General features: G+C 42.1%; 1 protein-coding gene across 1 annotated transcript; it reads left to right on the plus strand.

Annotated features, from left to right (window-relative positions):
• The first annotated feature begins 4,925 nt into the window (after positions 1-4,925).
• F2RL1 (F2R like trypsin receptor 1) lies at positions 4,926-14,366 on the plus strand. Its single transcript, XM_042875293.1, has 2 exons — positions 4,926-5,057; positions 11,621-14,366. Exons 1-2 carry the CDS (start codon positions 4,988-4,990, stop codon positions 12,724-12,726), a joined length of 1,176 nt encoding a protein of 391 aa, XP_042731227.1. The 5' UTR covers positions 4,926-4,987; the 3' UTR covers positions 12,727-14,366.
• Positions 14,367-15,448: the final 1,082 nt, after the last annotated feature.

A 15,448-nucleotide genomic window follows, 5' to 3' on the forward strand; every position in this document is an offset into this window, starting at 1 on the left:
TTCTCCTAAAAGTAATTTGTTGTTTGGATAGTTCCATGGTGTCAGCAGAAACCAAATTACATTTGCAATTAACTGTAAATAAGCTTCTTTGTAAATAAACAGACAACTAGGACTGTGAAAGAGAAAGATGTGAAATATCCTTATCTAGTTCAGAATGATTAACACAGTGCATAATTTCCTCCCAGAGCCTTCCTTGTTTTATTTCTGCATTAAATAGCTTGCATATGTAAGCATACAGCTCCTTAATAATCTTCTCTCTATTGCTGTAAGGCTGAACTTGTTTTTAAGTCCAGGTGTCAATGCAAGCTCATCCAGCACTCTTTGCAGGTGGTACGCTCTGGAGAGTAGCTGGCTATTACAGAAGGGCACAGTAGCACCCATTCATGCCAAACACGCCAGCACAGTGACAGTGCTCCTTTTTGTTGAGGTATTACTTTTTTTTTTTCTTCCTAAACTTAATAATGAACTACTGCTTCATTTACTCAGCACAGGTGACATAGTGCTATTATGTATAGCAGACATGCAAGCACTCATTTTCACTGATCAGTTGTAAGCTATCTGCATATCCTTTTCTCTGAATTCCTATCTATGCAGAGAGAGTACTTTCCCAGCTCACAACAGCAGTAGTATAATAAGTCAGTACCAGCTAAATCCTGGTATCTTGATACTATCTGTACTTGTAAATGGAGGTACTTGAGATTATCTGCTCATTCAGGAGCCCACAATCCATCCAGTGCACCACAGACTGGATGTAATGTTATAACTAAACTCCTTTCAAAATGCACACGCATAAGTGGGCTGAATTGAGAAAGTACAGGAAGCCCAAATTACAGCATTTCCTAATTTCCAATTTCTTAATTTGAGCCACAACATACTTTTGTTGTTTGGGGTTTTGTTTTGTTTCTTTTAAGTGTATCCCTATGCACACTTGAAGGTACATGTACTGCAGGATAAGCAACTGCCAGCATAAGTGCAGAAGCACTGCTTCGTACTCTGCTTAGCCCCAGCATTCTTGTTTACTTCATGTGTCCTTTATTACGGAAAGGTCACTGTAAACAGGAGTCACAGCTCTAGCTCCATGCAGAGTGAAACAAGGCTTGGGCTACCTTTTGTTTGTATCCTCCACACACCAGACATACCTAACATTTTGTTCTAGACCTTTGCCACTTCTCTTTGTGATGCTTCCAGACCAAAGCCTGTCTCCTCACTTTTGGAAAGGTGCAAATACAGTTAGTGTTAAAGGTCAAAAATCAGGAATAAATACAGGACACAGCTTACAGAAGGTCAGAAAAATCAGGAAGATACCCAATAACCATTAATGGACTTCCTTAAACAACTCATACTACATAACCCTTCTTCCAACACAATGATCCTAAAATGCCATGAATTAATACACTGACCACACTGGCATCCCCAGCACTAACATCACTACAATACTCACAAAACACACATTCATGACAGCCAGAATTCCCAAAAATTGCAAGCGTCTTAGGGTGGACACGATAAGAAAGGCAATGGAAGTGAATTCTTAAGCACAAAGTAAGAAATAAAATAAAAAAAAATAAAATAAAACTGAGCTTTGCTATCAACGAAATAAAACACAGTTGCTGCCCATTACCCCCTGCTTCTGAAATCCTGGATGAACACATGAGTGTCATGGACATTTAGTGACCAGTATGTAGTACCCAATAAGTCTGCCAGCAAAGCTGACCAAGAACTGGGCAGAAGATAGTCTAAGACCTATTCAAAGATTCTGAAGAAAAAAAAAAAAAAAATCACAAAGGAAAAGACTACTTAAGATGCAAGAAAGTGTCACCTTACGAACAAGAAACACAAGGAGGAAGGCTTCACAATACTGAAGTTACCAAAATGAAATTATTATTTCATTCAAACCAAACTTCCCACTCTGTCCTTGGACCGTAGCACAGTCACAGTGTTTGAAATGTAAGGCAAGTGCTTGTGCCATCACTACAAGGCACTGATTTTTAAAGGTGGGAGATCTTTATGTCCTCTGTCTTCTAAAAACAAGCTCTTCTTGCACCTTAAGAAAGCATTTAAGATGCTAACATTTAAGACATATGGTACCTTTTTCCCCAAAAGGCATGTGATTGGATTACAGTAAAGCAGAGACTATAAACCCATTCACTGACGGAATTCAGAAATTCACAGTGTGATTGAAGTGCAGAAAGAAAGCTCTAGCTACAAAAAGTATCCAGTTTCTATTACATACATTTTAAGTTTTGAGGCAGAACTAATCTGCATGCTATGAATGTGTAATTTTGCTAGAAAAATAAAATGCATGCTGACAATGTTAGCTAAAAACACTTAACTTCTAGATAAAAGTAAATAAAGAGAACAAAATCAGAAGAAAAGCCTTGTTACCAAGGCATTGATGGAGCTCTAGAATCCACAGCTTAAATATACCCAAGATCAGTAGTTTCCTGAAAAGCAAGTTGACAATTCTCCAGCATTACAGATGCCCTGCATACAGTCTTATAAGCTCCACTGTTTGATTGCCAGTGAATTTCAATAATTTCTTCTGAGATTTTGAAAGGAGATATTCCTTCTGTCAATTACTGACATTCCTACAAAGACCTAGCCAAGTTAGAAACGTACATCAGCTTGGTCTTCTTGTACTTACAGGCTAAGCTCAGAGTTTCATTTGCAGAAAACATGCCTGCAGTGACACTTTACTCTGCAGAGAGCTACAGAACTTTTTCAGACGCTGCTCCAACCCCTCATGGGACAGCCTGCAGCAGATTTTGTTTATTGACAGCAATTAATCCTTTTACCTTGTTCTCAATTCCTTCCACTGTTGCTAGATCCAGGCAAATAAGGGATAAGCCATCTGCTTTGAATGTAAAGTAACAAGAAGACAGACTGGATAGAATAAATCAAGAAATAACGAGCAGTGAAAATTAGGTGCTGGCAGACAGCATGAGAGCACCGGCTGGAGCAGACCCAGATGAGAGGAGGGCTAAATAGGTCTTAGTACTTCAGGTCTGAGAGGGAAACCACCGTAAAAAGAGAGGGAAAACACCATAGAAATTGAAAGCCAGCACATATATGCATGCCAATTTGAAAGGGAGATTAGATAAAATCCAGGTGGGAAGATTACAACTCACTGAACAAGGTGATTAGGAGCTGGAGACTAAGTACTCATGAAGCAGCCTGTAAAGTTAACAGAACAACACAGCACGTAAGAAAGAAGACAGGGGTGTCCATAGAGATGGTCTATTGCTTTCTCAGTGCTCAGGAGGAAGCTGAGATTCAGATGAGCAGACTTCACTGGGTGGATGACAAATAGGAACCAACAGGAGCTGTGAGTGATGACAAACAGGAGCAAATACATGCTTTGAGTGACTAACTTATAACAAAGAACTTCCCCACCCCCACCCCCCCAGCCAAAAAAAAAGGCCCTTGAGCACAACCTAGATACCTAACACTTCCAAGTGTATTTACCTTGTTACCTCTATGCTCCACTTTCCACCTGTAACGTATGAGCAATGCAGACTCCATGCACTTGCAGTGAGACTTCACAAACATCACAGTACACAAAAAGAACAATTTTGTCTTCAGAGCAGCATAGAATAAGAGCAATATATTCATAATATATTCATTCATTTACATAAATAAAAGAATGGAAGAAAGCAACAAGTTTATCACTAGCTAAACACTAAGCATTCTGCATACTAACCAAGAGGGAGAGGACACCACTGATGTGACCAGAAAGCCATTTCCATGTCCAGAGGTATGAATTACAGCTGAAAGGGTTTTAATTTCTGAATTTGATAGCTTGCACGCTTGATTTTTACAAGTCTAAATACACTCCTAAAATACGTTGAAAAAATTGAAAACATGGCTAGCATCACATTACGCTTAGTCGCATTATTCCTGAGACCTGTATTTGCAAAAATGAAAGGAACCTGGTGTTCCCCAAACCTAAATGAGGCCAACAGCAAAAACATCCCTCTTGTGTTGTTACACGCAAATGCAATGGGTTAAGCAACCATTACACATATTCCTGCTTGTTTTTCATATGACAACACATTGAAGAATAGTTTGAAACCTGGCAAACATAAACAAGCACTTTATGAGTCAGCAGGAGTAGTAAGACTCCAAAAACGCCCCTCAGCCCCTTCCTTGCTAACACATTGTGGTCTTTTCCAGCTGAGGTGTTGGTCAGTGCGAATCATGGCGATGTCCCAACACAGAGCAGATCAAACAACACGCTGCTGGGCTATTCTGATAAAAATGTTACTTAAGTACACATACTGCTGTTCTTCTAATACAAACCTGATCAGCAAGCAGTGTCAGAAGAACATGGGGAAAAAACAAAGGTGATGTGGAAGGTGTTCCCCTCCTACAGCTCAGACACCCTCACCACCATACCCCGGTGATGCACAGGGCCATTCACTTCACCAGGTGTACATGAGGAACAACAGAGGTGTTCTGGTGCGACTTCTGGCTCTGCGCTGTGAGCCTCACCACCCAAAGCTGGTGCAAAAATCTGGGCAGCCTGCTCAAGTGGTTAGCAACCCTGCTCACAGGGGGTTGAAACCAGACGATCTTTGAGGTCCTTTTTAACCCAGGCCACTCTATAATTCTACGATTACGATTCGATGATTCAAAACTTGCAATACAAAAGCAGCCCCAGCGGCCGCCCCTGCTGCGGACACCGGCCTGGGCTCCCCGCAGGACACCTGCAGCAGCAGCGCAGTCCCAACCGATGCGCAGGCTACGAGGCGGAGCCGCGAAGGAACCCCGCAGCGGGGCTCCCCCCGCCATTTATAGGCGCTGCCCCGCTCAGCCCTGGAGGCGCGGCCCCGCCCTCCCGCCCGCTGCCGGGCAGGCCGCGCCCTCCGCCCCCTCCGCCCCCTCCGCCCCCTCCGCCCCCTCCGCCCCCTCCGCCCCTCCTAGTTCAGGTATCGGGCGAAACTGGTCGGGCGTGCGGTAGATCGGCGGCAGCGTCCGGAGTGGAGGGAGGATGGCTGGGCGCCGCGGGCTGTGCGTGCTGCTGCTGCTCAGCGCCCTGCTGGCTGCTGCCGCTCCCACAGGTGAGACGGCGCGGGGTCCGCGGGCTGTGGGGCGGGCGGGCTCTCCTGGCGGCTCCTCCATCGGGCAGCGCGGCGTTCGGTGGCTGCCGGCGCTTCACATAACCGGCTGTTCGCGATCGGCTAGCGGCCGGACTGAGGCTGTATCAGAAAAAAAACCGCAAACAAGACAGCGATCTTTAAAGACTGTTCTCACTTTTTGTTCCGGTTGGGGTTTTTTTTGTTTGTTTTTGTTTTTGCTTTTTCTCTAATTTTAATTCCTACTTTTGTTAGTTTATGTTGCTTTTTTGGACATAAGTGTTATTTGGAAGGGGGGAAAAAAAAAAAAAAGTGGGATTTTGGGATTTTGCTGCTTTAATGTTCGCACTTCCCTGCCTTTGCAGCAAGCCCCAGGGCTGTACCTCAGCGTGCACTTTGCTCTGTGCCGTCCTGCATTCGTTCCTACCGTGCCTTCTTATGTAGTAAAAGTATATGCATAAGGACTGTGTAAATAATGAAGTCAGCTTCGTGGTAGGTCGTGCTTTCTCAACACGCAAACGCTGAATTTTTATTACGCGGTTATCAGCTGCGTGCTCGACACCGGGACGCGATAGCAACAGATGCGTTCTGCTTTGCTGTGCATTGGTACGTTTTGGCTCAGTGTTCGTCTGTGCTGTCTGGAGCTGTTGTAAGTTTCACAGACGGAAGGCAGCGTGAAATCCTCAGGGTGTGAAAATCAGTGAGGCGTTAGGTGCAAATTTCGTGGTTGAGCACGGAGTTGGTGATGTGGGTCTGCCTCCTGGTATCCCTGTTATCTGAGCTGTGACTGTGGAAACAGCTCGGCAGGAGAAAGTGGCAAGCTTCAGCACTGAAGCCAGGTGCTTGATGTTCTGATGTTGGGACAGGAGAGAGCTAGTGATAGGATTCCCTCTGTGCCAAGATGTGCTGCAGAGGACATGGTTCAGGGGGCATGGTGCTTGATGGGTCCACGGTTGGAATAGGTGATCGCTGGGACTATTACCAGGTGATGGCCAACATGATCTAGTGCCTGATTTAGTGAGCTGCCCAAAGCAGGGGGTTTGGAACTGGATGATCTTTGAGGTCTTTTCCAACCCAAGTTAGTCTATGTTCTTAGTCCTTTTTTCCAACCTTAATGATTCTACAATTCTAAGTCAGGAGACATGGCTGTTGTCCAATAGGCTCATGACGTTGTGGATTTACAGTGAATCTGTGCTGCTGAACCAAGCACTGGGATAGTCCTAACTGTAGTCCCGTGTGGATATTACCACCGTGAGCTGCAATAGTTGAACTAGATACCGTGTAGTACCACCACTTCTGTATCTGCAGGGCGGGCATAGTAGTTCATTTTTTGCGCTGTGGGTTGTATATGAAGAAGCATTTGGACAACACTCTCAGAAACACAGTCCCGTTTTTGGGTGGTTCCTTGTGGAGCCAGGAGTTGGACTCAGTGATCCTTGTGGGTCTTTTCCATCTTGGGGAATTCTGTAATTCTGTGATACTGGACAAATAGCAACAGTGTTGAAACGATCTTTTGGTGTGGAAGGAATATTTCGTCCCCCTGATGGCTGGTAAGCTTTTCCCGTGGGCAGATAAGCAAGTTAACTGCATTCTCTGCCTTTGAGTCAGGCGGGGTGAAACTCTGCTTGGAAAAAACCAGCAATTGTTATGGAAAACAGCGAGTATGAAAGGGTTGTAGAAAATGCACATACCTAACAAAGGATTGGTTGCCCTGGGAGGGAGCATTAACTGCTACAGAAACAGGATGCAGAACTGCCTCCCTATGCATGCCAGCTGGGCTAATAAAAGCTGACCAGTAACAGTCAAATTTTGAAGCCGAAACCAAAAGAAGTGAGCGTGAAAGCCAAACTTGTTGTCTGAAACAATCCGTTTAATTTGACCATGTCTTCCAAAACAGAACAAAGGATAGCAACAATAAAACTATTGTCTCTGTTTTGTCACTCTTGCAATACTAATTGTGGGTCATGAGCTCTTCAATCTACTTTGTGTTGCTTTTGTTCTTCAGTGTTGTGCTAACACTATAGTGTTTTTGGAGAATATTTTTGATTATACATTTCAAACAAGCCTGTGAACATCAGCGGCAAAGCTCATACTGTCTACTGGAACACCCAGGTCCTTCTCCACAGGGCTCCTTTTGAGCAGGTCAGACCGTAACACGTACTGATAGAATCGTAGAATAGCCTGGGTTAAAAGGTCCTCAAAGATTTACTTTCAACACCCGTGCTGTGGGCAGGGTTACCAACCACTAGATCAGGCTGCCCAGAGCCACATCCAGCCTGGCCTTGAATGCTTCCAAGGTTCGGACCTCCTTGGGCAACCTGTTCCCAGTGTGCTACCACCCTCTGAGTGAAAAACTTCTTCCTAATATCAAACTTAAATCTCCTCTGTCTTAGTTTAAAACTTGTCCTAGCACTCCCCCTTATCCTATCGCTATCGACCCATTTAAACAGTCGTTCTTGCTCCCTTCATGTATTGGAAGGCCACAATGAGGTCTCCCTGGAGTCTTCTTTTCTCCAAGCTAAACAAGCCCAGTTCCTTCTCAGTCCACTGCACCATCCACTCATCTATCCCACACTTTCTCAGTTTACCTATGGGTATGTTATGGAATATAGTGTAAAAAGTTTGCTGAAGTCAAGGTAGAAAACATGCACTGCTCACTCCCATCTACTCAGACTGTGATGACATCATAGATCACTACCAGATTGGACAAGCATGGTTTCCCCTTTGTGAATCTATGTTGTCTGCTCATGACAATCACCTTTTCTTCCACTTGCTTGGATGTTACATAAGGAGTAAGTTTTTCCATTAAGTCCCAGGGATGGAGGTGAGCCTGACTGACTCGTAGTTTCTCAACTCCTCTTCCTTGCCTTTTATGAAGACTGGAGTGACAGTGCCTTTCCTTATGTCCTCAGTAACTGTGCCTTTTTGGAGTCCTTCATTACCAGAGCAATCACTACACATGGCAGTGGCCCCACATTTTCCCTCATCTTACATTTGCTACTGATATACTTAAGGAAACATTTCTTGTTGTCCTTGACCTCCCAAACCAGATTTAATTCAAAGCGGGCCTTAGCCTTTCTCAGTGCATCCATTTGTGCCCTGGTAATATTCTCGTATTCTTCCCAAACAGCCAGACCCCTTTTTCATATTCCATAGACTTTCTTCTTCCACTTGAGATTTTCACTGAGCTCCTTTCTCATTCATGCAGGACTCCTGCCACCTTTGCCTGATTTCTTACTCTTAGGGGTACAGCAGTCATAAGCTTGGAAAAAGTGGATTTGAATGTCTACCAACTCTCTTGGGCCTATTTACAATCCAGTGCTGTAACCTATGAGATACCTCCAAGTAGGTCCTTGAACAGGTCATAGTTGACTCTGCTGAAGTTCAGGGTTGCAATCCTACTTATTGCCTTGTATGTCCATGTAAGGACCTGAACTCCACTATCTTGTGGTCTCTGCATCCAAGACTGCCCCCAGCCTTCACATTGTCAAGCAGTAAGAACAAGGTCCAGCTGCACACTTCTTATTGGGTCCACCACCATTTATGTCAGAAATTTTTTTTTAATTCTCTGGAGGAACCTCCTGGACTGTGTTTGCCTGGCTGTGTTGCTTTTCCAGCAAATGTCAGGATGGCTGAAATACCCCATAAGAGCCATAAGTGCCTCTGATAGTGAGGCTACTTTTTGGCTTTCTGTAGAAGGCCTCGTCAGCTTCTTCCTCTGATCAGTCAGTAGTAAAACCCACAGTGGTGTCAGCCGTGTGAGCCTCCCCCTTAGTTCTGATCTATAAGGTCTCCACTCATTCATTACTAGGCAGAGCTTGATGTATTCCAGTTGCTGTCTCACAAAAAGAACAACTCCATCACCTCACCTTGCTGGCTTGTGTTTCCTAAAGAGTACCTAGCCATCCATTACAGCATTCCAGTCATGCAAGCTCTCCCATCGTATCTCTGTGATTACAGGGGGACTGTGATCCTGAGGCCTCACACATATTTCTAGTTCTTTCTGTTTACTCCCCATGCTGTATGCATTGGTATATAGACACTCTAGGGAGGAGATGGGAGTAGAAGATGCATATTTCTCTAGAAGAATGCAAGAGGATCATCTGTAGCTATATGCACCTTTGAGGTAGCTGACCTTCTGGCTCATATTGCAAGAGGCAACTAAGGAATGTTTATCACTGTTTGGATTGGCCTGACTTATTCCCCATTTGGTTGCAAAAGCATGAGCATTGCCATTTTTTATATATTTTTATATTTTATGAATGTCTAAAGGGAGGTAGGAGGCAAATGGATGAGGCCCAGCTCTTCTCAGTGGTGTGCAGTGATAAGATGAGAATCAGTGACCCAAATCTTGAGCATTGGAAGTTCCATACTGACATATGGAAGAACTTCAAGGTAAGGGTGATGACTCAGGAAAACAGGTTGCCTAGAAAAGTTGTGGAGTCTCCTATAGAGATATTCAAGACCCGTCTGGACACCTACTTGTACAACCTACTGTATAGAATTCACTTTAGCAGGGGAGTTGGACTTGATCATCTCTTAAGGTCACTCAGCCCCTGTGATTCTGTGATTTTTGGAGCTTCCCCTACAAGTCTTTCTTTTAAAAGCCTGGCTCACTATGTTGGCCTTCCTGTTGCCAGAAATTGTCCTGCCTCTCCTAGGCAGAGGCATCTCTCCTAGGAGATGCCTCTCCTAGGCAATCCCTCTCTGGTGGATTATGTATTTCATAGAAAGTCCCCATCATCTTAAAAACCAAAACCCTCATACGCGTACCAGCTATATAGCCAAGAATTGATACACATTATATGTCTATTTCTGAGAATCTATTTTGACACTCTGTGTTGGAAACATGGATAGTTGTGTATTTATCTGGTTCTTGTCTGATAATTCTTATGCTTCAAAATTTAAGCTGTTAAGCATTTTTTATTTTTGAATTATATCAAAAACAGACATCCCTGAAAGAAAAAAGTTTCATCCTTAAACATTGTTTTTGTCTTCTTACGCACAAACCTGCTTCGTTAAGAAAGCTCTCTATACTCCTGTGGGGTTTTTCTGTGTGTGTGTGGTTTGGTTTTGTTTGTTTGTTTTTGTTGTGTTGTTTTGAGTGGAGGAGTTGGAGCTGGGTTTTTTTGTTTGTTTGTTTGTTTTCCCACTACAGCTGTCCTCAGATATTGATAGAAACTGTGATAAGGTTAAAATACTTCTACCACCAACAGTCGTGTTTCGTGTCCACTCTGTCTACCTCTGTGGATTTTTGGCTGACTCTCTGGAACAGAGTAATTGCACTGTCATTTTCTGTTAGTGCATTTTGACTAGTCTGTGCAAGTGGACTGCACTGGGTATGGAAGGTGTTGTAGTGGGAGTCTATGGACTGAGCCGTATGAGGGCTCTCATACAAGGCAGAGCAGTCAGGAGTGTCTGGTTTACCTATATGGTTTTCAGGTTTATGTGGCATACAAAGAGACAGAGCAAAACCTGATGTAATAACTTTCTGGTGTACAAAGCAGTCTAGGCTGCTAGTTCTAGCAGCATAGTGATTTGGGTGGAAATTGTAGGGACTGCTTAACTACCTTACCTGAGAACTGGAAGGAGATTACAGATATCTGCCCCTTCTGCATCTTCTCAGGCAAAGTTAGTGTGTTTATATTTAGCTGTGGATATGGTACAACATCTTTCTTCAGAAGTCTTTTACACATAGAGTCATAGAATCACAGAACTGCTCAGGTTGGAAAAGACGATAAAGATCATCGAGTCCAACTGTGACCTAACCATCCTACCCTAACTCTAACAACCCTCCGCTAAATCATGTCCCTGAGCACCGCACCCAAACAGTTTTTAAACACATCCAGGGATGGTGATTCAACCGTCAATTCCCTGGTTCCTGCACACATAGCTTCCTGCATTGCATTCCAGATGTTTCAGTTCCAGCTAGTCTGAGGACAGTGGGCCCCTTTCCTGGAGGCAATCAAGGTGAGGTTGGATGGGCCCTTGGGCAGTTTGGTCTAGTGCCTCATTGGTTACTGCTCACAGCACGGGGGCTTGGAACTATACGATCTTTGAGGTCCCTTCCAACCCAAGCCATTCTATGATTCCATGCTCTATTTTCTGCCTAGCTGATTTTGAGGCCATCTCATCTAAGAAACTTGTACTGCATATATGTTGGATGCCTGCTACAGAGTTTTATGAATCTCAGCACTTGAGCAATCTGGCAGCACCATGGAAAAGGATAATAGTGCTGTGGAATACTTAAAGCAGTTTCTATTTCAACTGTTGAGCTAGTAGAAGCACCTGATGATGTGGGAAGGTTTTTTGGTAGATGATACAATCCTTGAATAAGGATATAGGTATTGTTTGGTTAATAAACTAAAGAAAGGGAAGAAAAATTGTCAAGTATTTGAAAATGTTTAATTTTTTTTATTGATAAGGCCCTCTTTAATTGTACAGTGTAAATCATGCTACCTAGTTTATCTTAAAGATTTCAAAAAATATTAAGAAAAATCAAGAAAAATAAATAACAGCAATTTCTCAATTTTTATTTCTTTTTCTAGAGAGAAGTGGAAACAGCAGTTCAAAAGGAAGAAGTTTTGCTGGCCAGAGGGTTCCAAATACTGATAATGCCTCTGAGGAGACATACAAAGTGGATGACTTTGCAGCAAAAGTCCTTACAGGAAAACTGACTACAGTTTTTCTTCCCATTGTCTATGTCATTGTCTTTATCATTGGTTTGCCAAGCAATGCTATGGCCATCTGGGTCTTTTTTTTCAGAACAAAGAAGAAACATCCAGCTGTGATTTATATGCTTAACTTGGCATTGGCAGACCTTCTCTTCGTTGTCTGGTTCCCACTGAAGATTGCATACCATGTAAATGGCAATAACTGGCTATTTGGGGAAGGTCTCTGCAAAGTGCTTGTTGGATTTTTTTATGGAAATATGTACTGCTCCATTCTTTTTATGACATGTCTCAGTGTGCAAAGGTATTGGGTTGTAGTGAACCCCATAGTGCATTCAAGAAAGAAGTTTGAAATTGCCCTGGGCATCTCCCTTGCTATCTGGATACTGATTTTGCTGGGAACCATTCCACTGTATCTTGTTAATCAGACAGCGTATATTTCAGACCTTAACATCACAACCTGCCATGATGTGTTACCTAACAATGTTTTAGCTCATGACATGTTCAATTACTTCCTCTCACTTGCAATTGGACTCTTCCTAATTCCAGCTCTCATCACTGCTGTTGCTTACATACTAATGATTAAGACTCTGAATGCTTCAATCTCAGATATAAGCACTGGGAAGAAACGAAAAAGAGCAATCAAGCTCATTATTGCTGTCCTGTCCATGTATCTCATATGTTTTACACCAAGCAATGTGCTACTTGTTGTGCACTATCTGCAACTCAGAAACAATAATGAGAGCTCTCTGTACATGTCATACATAACTGCACTGTGTCTGTCCACACTGAACAGTTGTATTGATCCATTCATTTACTACTATATTTCAAAAGACTTCAGAGACAATCTTAAAAATGCTCTTATTTGCCGAAGCGTGCGAACTACACGGAGGATGCAAGTCTCTCTCTCATCAGGCAGATACCCCAAGAAATCTAATTCTTACTCTTCAAACTCAAATGGAACCACTAAATCAACCTACTGACTTCAGTCCTAGAAAAAAGTGGACTTTTTACTATTCTAAGGAAGGCAGTGACAAGAAAGTTATTTTGTATAACAGTTTGAAGAAATAATAACTTTGCTTTTTTATTCACATTTGAAGCCTAGATGTCAGAACTCACAGGTGATCTTGTACAGAATTAGCAAACTGATAAGTCTTCTAACCAGACTGGAAAAAAAAATCATGGCATTTCTGATGCTTTGCAAAAGTGCTGCTGGCCTCAGTGTGCTGGGGTTGAAGACATTTTTGTTCAATATTGAAGTTGTCTAAAAGCAGAATGTCACTGGGGTGTTATGTAGAGTCACTAGTATATTTAATTAACAGATAAATCTGTTTTGTTTGGCTTTAACTGTAATGAACAGTGAAGCACATTATTTACATCCGGCATTGCTCTCTGTACATGCTTACACTGAATATTGTTTAAACACAGTGAAAGGAGAATCTACTTCACTATGTTGTTGTGGGTCCAGCAACATGAGTGCTTATTATTTGCTGTATAATACAATCTTACATTGTTTTCCAAATGTTTTAAATACTAACGTTGTAGAAGCCTGGTGAGATTATTGTGTTAAGTTGGCAAGCTGAACCTGTTATCAGCTAGCACTGGATAAATAAAATGTTAGTTGAGATTATATACTGTTACCTAGTGCTTGCCAGAACCAGATCTTAAATGAGTCTATTTAACAAAATTTTGATAAGTAGCTTTGATTTTATTTTTTTTATATAACGCCTTGTATTTTTTAAGGTATCTAAATAAGACTTTTTTATGTGTAACAAATTTGAATTGCCTGCTTTCTTTAATGCTTTTATATATTTTTCAAATGGCTCAGCAGTTCAACTTGCCTGGTTTCAGAGAGATTGTTCCATAGTGAATTGGAAGCCTGACAGCTACAGCTATAACATATGAATTTGTCAAGTAGGATTACTTGTTGATGCATTTCATTAGAACATACCTCTGTCTCCTTCAGATAACTAAACCAAATGGTTCAGAACTCAGGGAAAATTATGAGATATAAAACAGATTAATAAAGATACAGAACTTAAACATTATTGGATTTCTAAAATATCTTAAACCCTTCTCCCCCATCTGTAATATTTGTGACCACTCAGGAATATGGAAATGCATTTACTCAACAATCTGAAAAGCTGCTGTTATACAGGTGGTTTCTCAAATCTTCCAGATTTTTTCAAATCTTCCAGTCCTCCTAAGTCTCACCAAGCTGTACACTGCACTTAGGTGGAGCTGCATCCCTACAAACGTAAGCAAATAGAGAAGCTGTCAGTCCAAACAACACTCTGGAACAACTGATACATAGATGGGAAATAGCCAGCCTTTTGGGGATCTTCAACTGCAGCTAGAATCAGAGCAGTTATGTACAGTTTAAAGGCTGCAAGTATTCCTATAATAAATACTGTGTTATGTGCTTTTTTTGTTCTCTTGTGATTGCTTGCTTTTATTCTAGTCAGTTCAGTCCCTTCTTTTATTCTTTTGTTTCCACGTTCTCCCCCTGCTTTTCTGATGAGCTCATTCATCACCCTGTATGAAGATGTGTTCGTTAGAACTTTCACTCTGTTGTGATAAACTTGGAATTGTTAATAAAGTCAACAAACATTTTTTCTAAGCATCTGCAGATTCAGTAGTTTTCTTTCACACATAGTAAAATCTAAGAAGTTTGTTTAATGTGTTTGACCACTCCTTTTGAGGGCTAAAAAAGCTCTAGCCCTCCTTTTGTTTGCTGCAATCTTGTCTACCGATTCTAAACAGATACTTAATACAACAGTGAAATGTTATGGTATCCCAGTGGGTCCTAACTAAAACAGCAAGTCATTTTAATGGATGTCTGAAGAGCAGAGTGTACAGCTTTTTAGGTCACACAGAACACAAGTGCTTTTTAGGTGTGAAAGTTGTGTTTCTGTCAGGAAACATGAAGAGCAAGTAGGGAAACAATTGCTTGTTTATTATTGAACTGAAGATGTAATGTAGCGTCCTTAATGGAAAATAACTGTTCAAAAAAGGCCATACCTTACTGCAAAGATTTAACATCTAAATTCTTTCCTTATTCTGTGCACAATAAACAGAGTATGAGAAGGTCTATTTTTTTTTTCTTTCTGAATAGCCTAATGTGCTTCCTGCTTTATATGCAGTAATGAGTAACTCGAATGGCATGCAGTTCATGTGATTGGAGTGGTGCCCTGAGCACTACCTGAGTTCTGCAAGGAGTCCAAGGGTTAAAGGCTGTATTTGTCATGATTTTGGCTAGGATACAGTAAATTTTCTTTCTAGAGGCTCGTATGATGGTGTGTTTGCAATTTTCGGTGTTGGTACACTGATGTCCTCAGCTATTGCAGAGCAGTGCTCACACAGAGCCAAGGATTTTCTCATGCTGCCCTGTTGAAGAGGATACAGCCAGGACAGCTGAACTAGGCTGACCAAAGGGATATTCTGTAGCTTGAGGTGCCATATTTAGCAATAATAGCTGGGGTAAAGGAGGAAATAGTGTTTGTCTTCACAGCAAACCTTCATATATGATGAGCTGCGCTCTCCTGGAAGTGGCTGAATAGCTGTCTGCCAATAGAAAGTAGCAAATGAGTTCCTTGTTTTGCTTTGCTTGTCTGTGCAACTTTTGCTTTACCTAGTAAATTGTCACAGCTCACAAGTTTGCAAGCTTTTACTTTCCTGATTGATTTCCCCATCCACTGGGGGAGA

This window comes from Lagopus leucura, unplaced genomic scaffold (assembly GCF_019238085.1).
Source record: "Lagopus leucura isolate 7727_CA_CO unplaced genomic scaffold, USGS_WTPT01 Super-Scaffold_100014, whole genome shotgun sequence".
Taxonomy (NCBI): domain Eukaryota; kingdom Metazoa; phylum Chordata; class Aves; order Galliformes; family Phasianidae; genus Lagopus; species Lagopus leucura.